Source organism: Pecten maximus, chromosome 5 (assembly GCF_902652985.1).
Source record: "Pecten maximus chromosome 5, xPecMax1.1, whole genome shotgun sequence".
NCBI lineage: Eukaryota > Metazoa > Mollusca > Bivalvia > Pectinida > Pectinidae > Pecten > Pecten maximus.
The window spans coordinates 46,257,979-46,275,778 of record NC_047019.1 but is presented as its reverse complement, the minus strand read 5'-3'; the positions used below and the strand labels follow the sequence as shown (position 1 = coordinate 46,275,778).

Sequence of the window (17,800 nt, the reverse complement as noted above, 5' to 3'; positions counted from 1 at the left end):
CTGTGTGATACATTCTACCCTGTGTGACACATTCTACCCTGTGTGATACATTCCACCCTGTATGACACATTCTACCCTGTGTGATACATTCTACCCTGTGTGACACATTCTACCCTGTGTGATACATTCTACCCTGTGTGATACATTGTACCCTGTGTGACACATTCCACCCTGTAGGATACATTCTACCCTGTGTGATACATTCTACCCTGTGTGACAATTCTACCCTGTGTGACACATTCTACCCTGTGATGACACTTCTACCCTGTGTGATACATTCACCCTGTGTGAACACATTCTACCCTGTGTGCTACATTGCTACCCTGGTGAACACATTCACCCTGGTGACTACATTCTACCCTGTATGATACATTCTAGCCTGTGTGATACATTCTACCCTGTGTGATACATTCCACACTGTCTGATACATTCTACCCTGTATGATACATTCTATTCTGTGTGATACATTCTACCCTGTGTGATACATTCTACCCTGTAGGATACATTCTAACCTGTGTGATACAGTCTACCCTGTGTGATACATTCTAACCTGTGGGACACATTCTACCCTGTGTGACACATTCTACCCTGTGTGACACATTCTACCCTGTGTGATACATTCTACCCTGTGTGATACATTCCACCCTGTGTGATACATTCTACCCTGTATGATACATTCCACCCTGTGTGATACATTCTACCCTGTATGATACATTCTACCCTGTGGGATACATTCCACCCTGTAGGATACATTCTACCCTGTGTGATACATTCTACCCTGTGTGACACATTCCACCCTGTGTGATACATTCTACCCTGTGTGACGCATTCCACCGTGTGTGATACATTCTACCCTGTGTGATACATTCTACCCTGTGGGATACATTCTACCCTGTGTGACACATTCCACCGTGTGTGATACATTCTACCCTGTGTGATACATTCTACCCTGTGTGACACATTCTACCCTGTAGGACACATTCTACCCTGTGTGATACATTCTACCGTGTGACACATTCTACCCTGTGTGATACATTCTACCCTGTGTGACACATTCTACCCTGTGTGATACATTCTACCCTGTGTGACACATTCTACCCTGTAGGACACATTCTACCCTGTGTGATACATTCTACCCTGTGTGATACATTCTACCCTGTGTGATACATTCTACCCTGTGTGATACATTCTACCCTGTGTGACACATTCTACCCTGTAGGATACATTCTACCCTGTGTGACACATTCTACCCTGTGTGACACATTCTACCCTGTATGACACATTCTACCCTGTGTGATACATTCAACCCTGTGTGATACATTCTACCCTGTGTGACACATTCTACCCTGTGTGACACATTCTACCCTGTGTGATACATTCTACCCTGTGTGATACATTCAACCCTGTGTGATACATTCTACCCTGTGTGATACATTCTACCCTGTGGACACATTCTACCCTGTGTGATACATTCTACCCTGTGTGATACATTCTACCCTGTGTGATACATTCTACCCTGTGTGATACATTCTACCCTGTGTGACACATTCTACCCTGTGTGATACATTCTACCCTGTGTGATACATTCTACCCTGTGTGATACATTCTACCCTGTGTGATACATTCTACCCTGTGTGACACATTCTACCCTGTGGGATACATTCTACCCTGTGTGACACATTCTACCCTGTGTGATACATTCTACCCTGTGTGACACATTCTACCCTGTGTGATACATTCTACCCTGTGTGAACACATTCTACCCTGTGTGATACATTCTACCCTGTGTGATACATTCTACCCTGTGTGATACATTCTACCCTGTGTGACACATTCTACCCTGTGTGATACATTCTACCCTCAGGGACACATTCTACCCTGTGTGACACATTCTACCCTGTGTGATACAGTCTACCCTGTGTGATACATTCTACCCTGTGTGACACATTCTACCCTGTGGGATACATTCTACCCTCAGGGACACATTCTACCCTGTGTGACACATTCCAACCTGTGTGATACATTCTACCCTGTGTGATACATTTTACCCTGTGTGATACATCTACTCAGTGGAATACCTTTATATTCTTATTTGGCCATAGGATTGACATCTCTACCCTGTGGATACATCTACCTGTATGAACATTTACGGATCATTCTACCCATGTGGTTCTGGATGCACATTACCCTGTGTATAATACGGGTACACATCTACACGTTTCATTCACCCGGGACACATTCTACCCTGTATGATACATACTGTTAAATTTATGTTGAAATTTCTACCTTTGATACATTCCAACCTGTGTGTAAATCTACCGGTGGAATTTACCGTGACTGTCTAACTTTTTACAATTTTCCCCTTTGCACATTACCCTGTGTGATACATTCTACCCTGTGTGACACATTCTACCCTGTATGACACATTCTACCCTGTGTGATACATTGTACCCTGTGAGATACATCTACTCAGTGGAATACCTTTATATTCTTATTTGGCCATAGGATTGACATATCTCTAGGTGTCTACCCTGTGTGATACATTCTACCCTGTGTGATACATTCTATCCTGTGTAATACATTCTACCCTGTGTGATACATTCTATCCTGTGTAATACATTCTACCCTGTATAATACGTCTAGCTTATTTGGCCATAGGATTGACATATCTCTAGATGTCTACTCTGTGAGATACATCTAAGCTGTATGATTACTTTTATATTTTACTTTTGTTTGAGGATCATGATACATACCTTCAGTGTAGGTAGTCTTGGAGGCTGCTCAATTAGAGGACTCCTGTGTAATAAAATACAGGCAAGTACCTCCACAGTCTTACCCAGACCCATTTCATCTGCCAGGATCCCACCAGGAGGAACTACCAATCTCTCCTGATGCTCCCTTGTTAAACTAAAAAGTACATAAACTACTGATTTCAAGATTTATTTGTTTTGCATAGATATTATCAACAAAACATACATCACGATATCAATATCTGGTTAATAATCACAGGATATTGTTACAAAGTGTTAATATACCACATACCGGGGTCGGGAATTTAAAAGTGACTAAAGTCTCAATCATTTTATATTTCAGAATTTTTCATATTCAGGAAACCTTTGCAACAATATAATAACCTGATATTAAAATCAATAAAATATAAGTTTATTGGATGATTGGTAATGTTGATTTACAAATTACCTCTTGCTACATTACAATTACAGCAATACTATTGAAAGGTATCAACTATTTTTATTTCATAGGCTCAACGAAATCCTGTATCCATAACACACCTATATATGTCATAGATACTGTTGAAATCCTGTATCCATAACAACTCTATATCTCAGTCACTACTGAAACCCTGTACCCATAACACCCCGTATGTCAGTCACTACTGAAATCCTGTATCCATAACACCCATATATGTCAGTCACTACTGAAATCCTGTATCCATAACATCCCTATATGTCAGTCACTACTGAAATCCTGTATCCATAACACCCCTATATGTCAGTCACTACTGAAATCCTGTATCAACAACACCCCTATATGTCAGTCACTACTGAAATCCTGTACCCATAACACCCCTATATGTCAGTCACTACTGAAATCCTGTATCCATAACATCCCTATATGTCAGTCACTACTGAAATCCTGTATCCATAACACCCCTATATGTCAGTCACTACTGAAATCCTGTATCCATAACACCCCTATATGTCAGTCACTACTGAAATCCTGTATCCATAACATCCCTATATGTCAGTCACTACTGAAATCCTGTATCCATAACATCCCTATATGTCAGTCACTACTGAAATCCTGTACCCATAACACCCTGTATGTCAGTCACTACTGAAATCCTGTACCCATAACACCCTGTATGTCAGTCACTACTGAAATCCTGTATCCATAACACCCCTATATGTCAGTCACTACTGAAATCCTGTATCCATAATACCACATGTGTAAGATAATAATGCCCTGTATAAATTACCTTCCCATGTATTTATTGTAGTATAAAGTGCTGCCATCTGGTGTCTTTACTTCCTCATACAACATGTGGAGGGGTAACTCTGATGACAGAAATAATGCAAGCTATTGATTGAATTAAAGATTAATATTACTAAAATCTAATAAGAGTACAGTAGGGCAATACAATAGACAGCTTTACATATGCACTAAGCAAGTACAATTTCATGTTATTGCTAACTTTACAAAGTTTGACAGAAATAGGTTGAAAACTGAGGGTGAGGATCTCCAAACAAATGAACAATATGAACAAGATTTAAGCCTTGCAAAAAAAACACATTTACTTCACAAATTGTGAAAGCATCAATATTTCAGTTTCATAAAAGTTCTATATAGATTGAAGTACTGAGAAGTCTCCAAATAACAACAGTAAGATACTAAATAACCTCAGTAGAAGTCTATATATACGACAGTAACATACTAAATAACCTCAGTAGAAGTCTATATATACAACAGTAAGATACTAAATAACCCCAGTAGAAGTATATATATACGACAGTAAGATACTAAATAACCTCAGTAGAAGTTTATATATACGACAGTAAGATACTAAATAACCTCAGTAGAAGTCTATATATACGACAGTAAGATACTAAATAACCTCAGTAGAAGTCTATATATACGACAGTAAGATACTAAATAACCTCAGTAGAAGTCTATATATACGACAGTAAGATACTAAATAACCTCAGTAGAAGTATATATATACGACAGTAAGATACTAAATAACCTCAGTAGACGACAGTAAGATACTAAATAACCTCAGTAGAAGTATATATATACGACAGTAAGATACTAAATAACCTCAGTAGAAGTATATATACGACAGTAAGATACTAAATAACCCCAGTAGAAGTATATATATACGACAGTAAGATACTAAATAACCCCAGTAGAAGTATATATATACGAAAGTAAGATACTAAATAACCTCAGTAGAAGTCTATATATACGACAGTAAGATACTAAATAACCTCAGTAGAAGTATATATATACGACAGTAAGATACTAAATAACCCCAGTAGAAGTATATATATACGAAAGTACGATACTAAATAACCCCAGTAGAAGTATATATATACGAAAGTAAGATACTAAATAACCTCAGTAGAAGTCTATATATACGACAGTAAGATACTAAATAACCCCAGTAGAAGTATATATATACGAAAGTAAGATACTAAATAACCCCAGTAGAAGTATATATATACGAAAGTAAGATACTAAATAACCTCAGTAGAAGTACATGTATATATATATGACAGTAAGATACTAAATAACCCCAGTAGAAGTATATATATACGACAGTAAGATACTAAATAACCTCAGTAGAAGTATATATATATACGACAGTAAGATACTAAATAACCTCAGTAGAAGTATATATATATACGACAGTAAGATACTAAATAACCTCAGTAGAAGTATATATATACGAAAGTAAGATACTAAATAACCTCAGTAGAAGTCTATATATACGACAGTAAGATACTAAATAACCTCAGTAGAAGTATATATATACGACAGTAAGATACTAAATAACCTCAGTAGAAGTATATATATACGAAAGTAAGATACTAAATAACCTCAGTAGAAGTACATGTATATATATACGACAGTAAGATACTAAATAACCCCAGTAGAAGTATATATATACGACAGTAAGATACTAAATAACCTCAGTAGAAGTATATATATACGACAGTAAGATACTAAATAACCTCAGTAGAAGTATATATATATACGACAGTAAGATACTAAATAACCTCAGTAGAAGTATATATATACGAAAGTAAGATACTAAATAACCTCAGTAGAAGTCTATATATACGACAGTAAGATACTAAATAACCTCAGTAGAAGTCTATATATACGACAGTAAGATACTAAATAACCCCAGTAGAAGTATATATATACGACAGTAAGATACTAAATAACCTCAGTAGAAGTCTATATATACGACAGTAAGATACTAAATAACCCCAGTAGAAGTATATATATACGACAGTAAGATACTATATAACCTCAGTAGAAGTATATCTTACAAACATCTGTTTTAGTCTCACCTGTATTTGAGTGTAAGCTATCTGTAGATTGACCTGTCTTGACCTTGAACCCCTCCTGAGATAGCATCCAGGAAACGCCCTTTCTCTGGTATGGCCTTAGGTAGGGAATGAGACTTGGGTGCTGAACCTCAACACTAGTAGCTATCTCCTCCTGGTCATGTGCTGACTTGATAGCAGTGTACAGGGCCTCAATATCATGCTTTTTTGAGCAAGTGTGTTGGTCTCTCACTGAAATACAAATAACTTCAAATATTGTTGGGAGAATATAAGATAGTTTCAGTTCTACAATATCACATCAAGTGATATTACTATTAGTGGTATTATTGATAATGTTGATGACATCTGTTACATGAAATAAATATCATGGAAGCAGGATATCCTGCAACAAAAATGTGTGTAGTGAATTATGACCATCTTTTACATTTTCTCCTTCTATATTCAAAAATGTTATTGTCATAGCAAGTATGATGTCACGATATAGTACAATTCATGATTGGCGTACATTTGCAACAAATGTAGGGTGTTATCTCCTCTTTAATGTAGAGCACTCACCAGGTGGAGCTAATCCAAAGAAGTGGGACATTATCGGCTTCAGGAGAATGTTAAGTTTTCTCATCTTGACATGCTCACTCGGGAACTTTGGGTTACACAGTAAGGCCTCTCTAGCATGAATGGTCAACTCAAACCTTAAAGTTGTAGGGTCATACCGACCAATGGACACCACTATCATCTTTGTATTATACTTGTCCAAGACTGCCAGGACCTGAAGAAAGGAAAGTTGTGCATCTCAGACATTAATATTGATACTACAGTTCTTGCCTGAAAGTTTTGGCAAAGAAGATCATAGCAACTACCTTTGTGGAATGTGTAAGAACTTAGAGATTCATACTTCAGAGTTTTTTTTCAGTGGTAAATTAGAATGGATATTTATAGATGCTACCAAAAAATGCTAATTTAAAGAACAAAATATTGAAAAATTTATCCTGCGACCAGTTTTGGGTACTGGAATCCCGAAAACAGGAAGAGCTAAATGGCGTCCAATATGACTCCAAAGAGTCCTCATAAAAAGCTGTGTACTTGAAATAATTGTAGAGAACTGGGATACTTACATCAATGGGAATGTCTATATCCACACACCAAAAGTTCAATGTCTTAGTCTTGGATAGATTTTCTTCATTTTCATCCTCTTCAATGTACAGCATGCTTTTGCCTGTAACCTCACTGACATAAAGCCAGATCTCGTCATGACCACTGGGCAGACATTCAGCTGCCTCACTCATTGGTAGCAACTTTACACTAAATACACCTAGCTCTGTGTGCCATTCAGTCTCCCTAAATGGCAAAGACGACATCACTCTTATCGAGTAGGAGCAGTATTTCATGTTGGCATCAAACATTTCTCGCATTTGCAGTGTTGAGAATTGTGGTTGTTGTGGGTTGTACGTTTCTGTAGCTTTTGTCTCTGGGGTAGACCCTTGTACCTGTTGTGCCTCATTTAAGATGCAAGGGTCATTGTCATCCAGTACAATCAATGACCCTTCAGGGTTTACTCCATCAAGCATGTTCCATTCAAGACAGCGCCGTTTGTCCGCTGATGCCCGCTGTGGGGCACCCTGCTTTCTCTTACCCATTGCTCTCTGTACTCACTTAAAATTCCTTTGTAGGTGCCTGATCCAAAAGACAATTATATATACCCATCCATATTTATTATTTTGTGGGTGAAAGAAAATGTGTGTGTGGATCTTTATCTAATGTAAAAACTTTGGAAAAATAAAGAAAATAATAAAAAATATATATATATGAATACATACTGTGTTGATTTTTTTTATTCAAATAAATACATATATAAATAATACTGTGATCAACTTCTTTAAATTCAATCAAAAACTCATTGATTCACTGTTTACCATCACACATGATAATGACCACCAATAAGCTTAAAGCTTCCAAATCAAAGCTGTTTTGCCCCTATGATTTTATCATTACTGGCATCATATAATATACAACTGTATATTGTATATACAATACCAAATCTCTTGAAAACTCCTTTATTCTTATAAAAGGAATTTGAATTTTGAATGTTTCCATGTTTTCCTTTTTGCACCCAACCCCTCTGCCCCAGCCAGTTGGACCTTATATATAAATAAGTCCCCTTCACCTATCAAAACTCTGGCCCATATTTAACCAATTCCCTTTATCTGTAAGGTTTGGTTGGGTATTGTTTTAGTCTTATCAACCAAATAAGTGCACAAATGATGTCAACACTGACAGATAATTTTATAGTGTCATCACAATGAAACGCCCTAGCAGGACATGAACATGGTACCCCATTATACTATAGCTGAACCAGTCCTTATCTTTAAATATGAACCTCAAGTAAAGAGCAGCAAGTCTCCAGTAGGGGGCAGAACCAATACAACAGGAGCAGGTCCTCTCATAATATTGAAATAGTCAGCATCATTCATACTTCATTAAAATACCCCTCTTCCCCATTGTAGTGGATGTAGGCCCTCATAAGGTCTAATCAATTGTTCATTACATAATTATTGCTACACACCAAAAGTGGTCTAAATCCATGTAGGCATTGACATTGTGAAGTTCAATGAAAAAACTTCATGGACAATGAACAGTTGACAGAGCTGGCACCTTGACATGTTAAAGCCCACCAGTCCGGACCAGCTAAAAAATATCAGCCTACAATAATAGTCATCACATTTGTTCTCCTCAACCTTCTAATTTTGTCATTAGGAGATGACCATAATATTAGCGACTACTACAGCTAAATCTGAAGCAATGGCCAAAACTGAAGGTGTATGAAAAACTGAATTATTTCCATGAACAAACAATCGGTATGAAAATTCTCCACTTAGCTAAGTTTTTAATTTTGCTGAATGAGCATAAATGTGTGAAAGAAATCTATATTTGGGTATTATGTCACCTGGAGGATATTTATTATTATAAAATGTACCAACAATGATTCATTATCAATTGTTACGTAGTAATTAATTGTATCATTATGTTTATGGTATTTCCTAACTAATTAAATATTGTTAATTGTTTCATGTCATTTCAACACTGTAATTAGAATGTATTAAAAAGATGCAAATATAATCCAACATAGAATCTAGATATGTATAATGCCATGATGAACAATAATGTATGATACATGTTTTCTTGCCTATACATAACATTTCAATTCTCCTCATTAATTTTTTTTTGCTATACATGTACCTAAATCTTACTAAACGGTGTTATATCATAAACGTTCCACGTTTTTTTGTTTTTGTTTTATCCATTAGATCCAGAAATTATACTTTAAGAGTTAATTTTATTTATTGTTTGCTCACATCCATATATATTTAAACATTGTTATCTATTTAAAAAAGAAAAGAAAAAAAATATATCACTGATGAAAAAAAAGGAAAGAAAAAAAATCATGCTGGAATATAACTTAGGCCTATATCGGGTTGTCACGGTCACCAGGCGAAAAACAAGGGTGGTTGATTTGCCGATCTCAAATCGAAAACATACTGAAGAATTCAGAAATTGACATTGATGTAAATATATTCTTCAATATCCATACTAACTAATAGAAACACTGTCTTACCTCGGAATAGATTCCGTAGTGTCCAAAAGCGGCTGTAATTGACATAGCTTTATAAAGTCATCTTTTTACGCCTTACTTCATTTTGCGAGGTAGATATAAATTGCTGACTGAAAATCAAAATTATTACGAAACAGGACACATGTTTATATCTTCAAGTACATACCAATCCATCAATATGACACAAAAATACATGATAATTGTTTTAAGGATATTTCACATTTAAAACAAATGGTATATTCTTTTTTTTGTAAAATACATTTTTTTTACGTTTCGTATGTTGTCTTTTGTTCTCAAACCGAGGCTTGTTGTTTTGGTATCGGCCATTTTAAAAGTAATACTAACGGATGGTAGATGAACGAATGTTACAAATCGACAAACATCGCTTTTGTATATGGTGAAAACTGTATGTTTTTTAGTTTTTTTGTTAGAACATTTTATTAAGAAAACTAACTGGTATTAATTTTTACCGTTCTCTTAATTGTGTGTTATTTATAAGACGCCAAAGCCATCGAAGCAGAATGGCTTGTGGTGCAACCCTGAAACGTAGTCTTGAATTTGATCCGTTACACAGTCCTGGTCAAACTACACCTAAAAGAAGAAGATGTATGCCGATGACACTTTCTCCTTCAACTCCTCCAACGAAATATCATCAGATAAACCCTTCTCCTTTTGGGGAAGTGAGTCCAAAATTGACTTCTGGTAGGTATTTTTGACGGAATGACGTTTCTGATTTTTGCATACCCCTGGCTGTTGGCCATGGTCAAGCGGATAAATCTTACTTTAACTCTTTGGGCATTCGGTGTAAGCTAGTAGAATAACAGGTTGACGTCTTGCATGCCAAATGATCATGATTGTGATTAGAACTCGATCATCAGATTTGCATGGTTAACTGCTGGGTGTACAAATTCTATATTTGGTGCACTCCGTGAAGATATTTTTGAAATTCAGATTGCGATTGCTTGCATTGGCCACCGAGTTAGTAATGTGCAAGGTAATATTAATGTTTTCTTTGGATTTACTGTACTGGAGATCACCACGTTTATTACAGTACTAAAGGCATTGAACGAGAAAACTGTTCAGTAGTTGGGGTTTTTTGGCCAATAATCACGGGAGCAATATTTGTATGCCCAAAGGGAATTATTGAATTGCAGTATTTGTAAATGTCTTATTACTGATTTGTCAAAAAAGAAATGTTCTTTTTTACCTTAGGTCGACAGCCTCATCTGACATCAGGGGTTACCATAAGGATTTGGGGAATACTAGGCCCTACATGTTTTGAAACTTAAGGTGTTGAATGGCCACAGTACTAGTGTCTTGAATTATTCTGAAAACTTTTAACATCTGTTCTTTGCTATAATTCTTGCATATTTCATTATAAAAATCGGAATTTCTTGTCTCGGAGAGTTTATGGGATTTAATTTCGGTAGTAAAAACAGTCTAGATAAACCTCATGATCAGGACATGCTTGTACTTTCATGCATCATATCGTCCAAATGCTTAAGATAAAGAAGTGCAAGTAAGTGTTTGTGTTGAAATATACATTTCAGCATGGCACAGCTAGGATCATGTCTTCATGCTCATGATCATATATTAAGACTTTTTGGAAGTCAAATCCAGCACATTCTAATGTGGTACTTAATTAGTTTGTACACATAGCATATATAGGTCATATCTTCATGGTACACATGGCATAGGTCATATCTTCATTCACATTTTTGATATCGAGATAATAATAAGGGGTGTGTATCGTGACTACATATGTAGCTTGCATATCAACAGTCTTCTGGAACAATAGTTTTTAGCTCACCTGCCCGAAGGGCGTCAACTTTTTCATTTTTTTGGTAAGGACCATCAAGATATTTATAAGGTCACATTCTTTTTCAATATTCAACCTTAATGTAGTAGAATAATATGAATCTGATATTTCATAATTTCCAGAGCAAATTGCCACAAGTCTTGGTTTAGAAATCAAGCGAATGCAGAGAAGGAAGCAGTTGCACTACCAATCATCAGGAAGCCAGAGTCCACCAAACATGTCTCCTCAACATGAGGCATCCTCCTCTTCACACTGCTCGACAGCTATGGAGAGTAGCAGTATATGTGCCTCACCTTCCTCTTCTTCCTCCTCACTATTTAATGCACTGTCACCCAGTAAAAAGGATGCACCACTGTTCACCTTCAGGCAGGTCAGCCTCATATGTGAACGTTTGATCAAGGAAAGGGAAGATCAGGTCCGCCAGGAGTACAATACCACACTGACATGCAAATTAGCAGGCAAGTATTACTGAAACAACTAGAGGATCCTTTCTAGTACCAACTGACAAGATTATCGCAATCTACCAAGGTGGAGCAGGCCACACGTCGCATATATATATATCCTGTTCTGAAAATTTATCTCATTTAAATGGTTTTACATGCATACCTACATGTAATATCCTGAACAAAATCTATGTGTATGCTGTATTTAGCTACAAATAATTACCTGCCCACAAATAAGTCCCCTTCATTTTGCAAAATCATCAATTTTAAAATGGCAAACTAACGGCATCTGTTTGATGCTTTATTATCTGACGAATGCTTTCGAAAATTATCAGCGTTTTAATGACCCGACCCTTACTAGTGAAGTCTTTTGTAAACATATGTCACGTTAGCCTAAGGTATGTGTATGGTTCATCTTATCGGCATATTACGATATTGAAATCTTCAAAAAAATTATTTGATACCAATTTGATACAGTGTGGTCTAAACTTTTACTTGGCTCTAGGACGAGTCGGACCCAATAGATCACTCGGCACTTGCCTGTTTTGACCCGCGCAAGACGAGTGAACGAGTGGTTTATCTGAGCCCTGTTGACAGCAGGATTATTATTTAATACTTAAATATACAAAGCATTTATATAATTAGTAAGTAAATATAAACAAATAATCAAGGATATAAAAAGTTATTTTGTTTTATTCCTTGAAATTGTACTGTATATCTATTTATCAGAAATTACATGGATTTATCTTTGCCAATCGTGAACCACATGTTCCGCACACATATGATCTCACTTGAGCAAGTTGTTGTACTCGGGTTCAGTACAATGTACAATGGCTAAATTAACATAAGACAAAACTTGAAATGATACATATCGGAACTTGATTAATTCATAATTTTAAATTAATCACCTTATAAATCCAGAGCTTTGCCACAAACTGATAAGGTTCAACTTGTTTATTTATCGAAGCTGTAACAGCACGCATGCGCAATTCGGCAAGAATAACGCTAATGCCTTGATCTCATGCAGCAGTCACTGATGAACTGGTCCTATAAATTATAACCTGACTGTGAAAACTGCTCTGATTTCATCGTATGCACTTTAACTTTATCCTATCAACATGTTTATTTCATTGATATAAAAGTAGTGTCTAGCACACAGACAGCAGAATTGTTTCTGTATACAAAATGGCGGCCAGTGTTGCATTATGTAGCTCGGCTTTCCAGTCAATCTTGTTATAGTTTGGCTTACAGGTAATTTCCTTTGTATATAAATCTATCGTGCACAGATACCACAGAAGATCATTCTAGCTTGAAAATCACAAGCTAATTGAGGGTAGGATTAATGATTTTGTTTGTGCAAACATCGTAGATGGGACCGCTCAAATTTGCAAGCTGACCAGGCCTATCACATTGTAATGTAATTCCAATCAAATGTTGTAATGTAGTTTTGTTGTAGTATGTAACAAATATCTAACTTATCTAAAAACTATTGTTTTTCAGAACAATATGAGGCTTTCCTGAAGTTCAATCATGATCAGATACACAAGAAGTTTGGAAATGCACCTGTTAGCTGTATGTATGAAATGTTCATAATGGCATACAATAATTCGAGTTGACACATCAAATTAAAAGTTTCAATTATGATTTTCATTTCAAAATATTTTATTCAATCAAACATTTGAATTAATTTACATACAATATTTCATAATAGAGATAGAATTTAGATATGAAAATGGATTGGACAACAGGCTAAGCCTATACAGGTTCTTTCCGTACTTACGTTATCATAAATATTATATTATTATTATAAGTGGTATAGTTGTATTTCTAATAGTAATACATGTAAAGATATATATATTATATGTATATGTGTTTTATATGCTTATTATCAGTTAATGGAGGAAAAGAAAGATTATAATTGAGAGGAAAGTTTTGCTTTACAATAGAGAAGATAATTTATTGAAGAGAACAATGATTTATAGATACAAAGTTTATTTCTGAATAAATTTTTGATATTTCACACACAAGTATCAGAATGCTTTGAATGGTTTTAAAAATAATCAATGATTATCGATAATCGGTATGAAATGATCGGTCAATTGGATATGGAGATTCCTATTATGAAACAGTCTTGATAATTCATTTGTGTAAAATTACTGTATGGAACTTGTCGAATTCTGTATTGACCAACCAGTCAACTGATAATTTGCAATCTATCTTTAAAATCAATGATCAGTTTTTGATTTGTTTGAACTTTTCTGAATACAAGCCAGGCCACTTGAACAATGAGGTTATTGCCACATTTGCTGTTTAGATAAATCCTGCCCCTTTGTCAGTCAATTATTGTAGGAGTGAATGGATTACTATTAGGAAGAGATACAGATATAAAACTATTCAAAAATGTGGTTTGACTCCTAAAGGTTCCTAAATATCCAGAATGTATGGTATGAAGACTCCCTTTTCTCATATCAATGGCTCACTAGAAATAGAATGCTTCAACTGTAAGATAGTCCTGACAGAAACCAAGGAAAATTTCAAAGTTTATGAAGATTGTATTAATCTTAATTAAAAGTCTGCACAATGTAAGTAAGATAATGTCTGATGTATTTATGATCACAATGAAAGGAATGAAATTAAATGTTTTGGTTGTTTTTCGTCTTGGTCTGTGTACGTGGTGATTCAGCTATTAAACTAGGAACTGAAAAAAATCCAGCTTGATGATTGAAATGGATTAATATTTCTGTTTGTTCTTTTACAGATGTGTCTTGATGTGGAGTGGATGGTAGCTGAAATGTCCGTGTCCCTTTTTTGCTTGCAAGAAGAATTTGAAAGAATGTTGAAAAAATTTATGTTGGAAATTTAAATTTGTTACTCTTGATGTATTGCATGTATAGGAAAATAATGCACTTGTTAGCCTTGCATGCTTGGGAAAGAATGGACAGATGTTTTGGAAACAAGTGCATTGACTGAATTCACCTAACGGCATTATTTATTAATGGAGTTCTGGTAGGAAATTCATTGTGTTGTGAAAAAAAACTGCTCATGATGAAAAAAGGAAAACTAGGTCATACAATGATGTATTAACTGGATAAATTTCTGCCACTGCCTGCTAATTTAAGTGTTTTGATTTGCCGATACAACAGTAATATGTTGTGGCTTTGCTGGCCAGTGTTCCTGGATGGACAAATAGTCACAAGTATGGACTGATACCACATCCATGTGTGTTCGCGAATCAGACCTCAAGGTCTTACTCGGGTCTATATAATCTACCAAAGTCAGGTAGAGACATCTCAAATGTGTGTATTGTATTTTGTATCGTGTTGGATTGTATGATTGGACTACTGGCATATTTGTAAACATTCATGATTTACAGCAAATGATGGGCCAATCGATGCCTCTCTGCTTTTGTTTTAGACACTGTAAATATATATACCACTTTGTAATACAGTAATGAATGGTTATTTGTATATATGTAGCCATTACGCTGCATTTAAACAGTCTATAGACATGTCTTCTGAAAACGAGGAATATATGGAATAAGTTATTCAATAGGGAGAAACGTGTTTGGTGAGGAAGGATTGATCAGTGAATTGCCTTTGTATGGGTGTCTGGGCACAATTACTGTTGCTTAGGATGCCTTTCAATCATTCAGTTTAATTTGTATCTTGTTTGCATTAATATTTCTACACTTTTAAGTTTTATTCATTTTAATTAATATTTAAGAGTTTTAGTTTAGCAAACACAAGTAGTGTTTTTTATTTTATTTCAAAGGGAAACCAGTTTTCATACCATTATCAGGCAGTAGAATTATAATTGTGTAAATAAATCTTATTGTTGGACATAACTAAAATAAAATCTGATTCACACCTGTTCATGTAGAGTTTTTAAGTTGTACACTTGTTTCCCATCTTTTATGGACTTGAGTAAGGACCAAAATAGATATTATTGAACATTGCCATCAATGCTTTCAACAATTGGAACTAATTGGTGAATCTTGGTGGTTCAGACTGAAATAAGATGTATTTAGAGTTTGTTATTCACTGTTGTGTTCCCTTTAAGGAATGTTCTCGCAAGATGGCAGAGTAAGATGATCACATAATGTAGATGTGCAGTTTAAGCTTCAAAATCATTTACGGTATTTAGAATTATACTCTGACCAAGACAAGTACAAAGTCCAACTCAGAATTATAATTGTTTAAATAAATCTTGTTGTAAATGACCGAAATAAAATCAGATTCACAGCTGTTTATGTGGAGTTTTAAGAAAATCAATCCGTACCTTAAATAGAATCTTTCCTTTTGCAATGGTATGCTTAAAATGGATATTTGCTATCTTTCTATATAAATCAATGTAATCATTTTGTGTCGTTATCACACTTTCTGTAACATATATTTGTGGAGAGGGCTTTTCTAAGTTGTAATAACTTGTGCCCGATCCATTTGTTTATAACAATAAAATATTTTCAAATCAAATCAATGGATGTCATTTAAGAGTAGATACATTAGGTTGTTTTGATCATTCAATACCAGCAAACCCAATCTAATTTAAACTAGGCTTGTAATTTCTGCTACTCTACCATGCATTGCAATGAAAACCTCCTGGCGAATCAACCCTCAATGCCTAGTTGACGGTATTTTATTAACCAAAATAAATGTAATATAGATTTGACGTTTCTGAGTTGGACTTTATACTGGCCATGATGGTCTGGCTCTCTGTCAGTGAGTTTTTTAGCCCAATATATATATATAGCTATCATCAGATGGTTGGTTATTCAAATCTCCCTGCGTATGTGGTCCGTCTGTCCTAAAAAATCCTTATCGCTTTCTTGAAAAGTACTGGAGGGATATTCCTCAAACTTCATGTGTAGGACCCCCTTGGTAACTAGATATATAGTTGTGCCATTTGAACTTAGATTTTTGATCAGAAAAACAAAATGGCTAACAGACATCATTATTTGATTATGAGAGTTTAAGTTTGTTATCACTATTTCTTGAAAAGTACTGGAGGGATATTCCTCAAACTTAATGTGTAGGTTACCCTTGATCCCTAGTTGTGCCATTTGAATTTAGACTTTTGATAAGAAAAACGAAATGGCCTTCAGGTGGCCATCTTGGATTTTAAGAATTGAAGTTATATAACAATACTGGAGGGATGCATGTTCCCGTTGTTCATGTTATCAGAGTAGCAAGAGGCAAGGGAAAAAAGTAGAGAGAAGATCAGTCTGACATAGAACCCATAAAGATAATCAATGGTGGCCACGGGTGCCTATAAGTCCCTCTGGGATCTCTTATATAGATGAGTGATTTTGTAGCATAAAGTGTACTTAAACCTTCTTTGGTCCTCCATCTTGAAAAAGAATTTACCTGTCCCTAACTGGTACACGAATGTTATTAATAATTATGCATAAACAGTAAGGTGTATTTTAACAAATGAAAATGGTTACATCTTATTAAATACCCAATAATAGATGAGCTATATCAGACCTTTCATTCTTTACTTCCAATGTATAACTACTATCGATTTGACCAGAACATGTAAAAAGCGATACTTGACACTACAGACTATATTGTTCCAAATATGTCCTCATTTTGACTGTAGAAATGACATTTTACCTTGTAGACAATTGAATGGGTCTAAAACTCTGGATTTATATAGATTGATCAAGATGCTCATCACTTCAGCTGTAACATATACACCAGCTTCTCTAGTGACGAGGAATCGTATTGAACACCCTTGGCTAGTAATGTTGTATGACTGGCTTACAGCTTCTAGTTGAAGGTCATAGACTGGAATAGATAATGAAATCATTTATACACACCAATTCATGATACAGAAA

General features: G+C 35.3%; 3 protein-coding genes across 3 annotated transcripts in view; 1 reads left to right on the top strand and 2 right to left on the bottom strand.

Annotated features, from left to right (window-relative positions):
• LOC117328186 (E3 ubiquitin-protein ligase SHPRH-like) overlaps positions 1 to 7,005 on the bottom strand; it is a 43,545-nt gene extending 36,540 nt beyond the window's left edge. Inside the window, exons 1-4 of the mRNA XM_033885599.1 lie at positions 6,651 to 7,005; positions 6,099 to 6,326; positions 3,998 to 4,076; positions 2,754 to 2,907 (exon numbers count right to left, since the gene is read on the bottom strand). Coding sequence (XP_033741490.1) covers positions 2,754 to 2,907; positions 3,998 to 4,076; positions 6,099 to 6,326; positions 6,651 to 6,828 — 639 coding nt within the window. The 5' untranslated portion in view covers positions 6,829 to 7,005. The remainder of the gene's footprint in view (positions 1 to 2,753; positions 2,908 to 3,997; positions 4,077 to 6,098; positions 6,327 to 6,650) is intronic.
• Positions 7,006 to 7,012: 7 nt separating this feature from the next.
• On the bottom strand, positions 7,013 to 9,788 carry LOC117328484. The gene is made up of 2 exons (XM_033886019.1): positions 9,706 to 9,788; positions 7,013 to 7,766 (listed from the first exon to the last, which is right to left on the bottom strand). The coding sequence occupies exon 2, from the start codon at positions 7,727 to 7,729 to the stop codon at positions 7,013 to 7,015; it is 717 nt and encodes a 238-aa protein (XP_033741910.1). The 5' UTR covers positions 7,730 to 7,766; positions 9,706 to 9,788.
• Positions 9,789 to 9,997: 209 nt separating this feature from the next.
• On the top strand, positions 9,998 to 15,836 carry LOC117328185 (akirin-2-like). Its single transcript, XM_033885598.1, has 4 exons — positions 9,998 to 10,404; positions 11,644 to 11,979; positions 13,465 to 13,536; positions 14,723 to 15,836. The coding sequence occupies exons 1-4, from the start codon at positions 10,224 to 10,226 to the stop codon at positions 14,731 to 14,733; spliced, it is 600 nt and encodes a 199-aa protein (XP_033741489.1). The 5' UTR covers positions 9,998 to 10,223; the 3' UTR covers positions 14,734 to 15,836.
• The last annotated feature ends 1,964 nt before the right edge of the window (positions 15,837 to 17,800 follow it).

Excerpts from the sequence above, each read along its gene's own strand:
- LOC117328185 (XM_033885598.1), top strand. The coding sequence starts at position 10,224 with ATGGCTTGTGGTGCAACCCTGAAACGTAGTCTTGAATTTGATCCGTTA. Across the intron at positions 10,405-11,643 it reads GAGTCCAAAATTGACTTCTG|AGCAAATTGCCACAAGTCTT; the intron begins GTAGGTATTTTT and ends CATAATTTCCAG. Across the intron at positions 11,980-13,464 it reads ACTGACATGCAAATTAGCAG|AACAATATGAGGCTTTCCTG; the intron begins GCAAGTATTACT and ends ATTGTTTTTCAG.
- LOC117328484 (XM_033886019.1), bottom strand. The coding sequence starts at position 7,729 with ATGGGTAAGAGAAAGCAGGGTGCCCCACAGCGGGCATCAGCGGACAAA.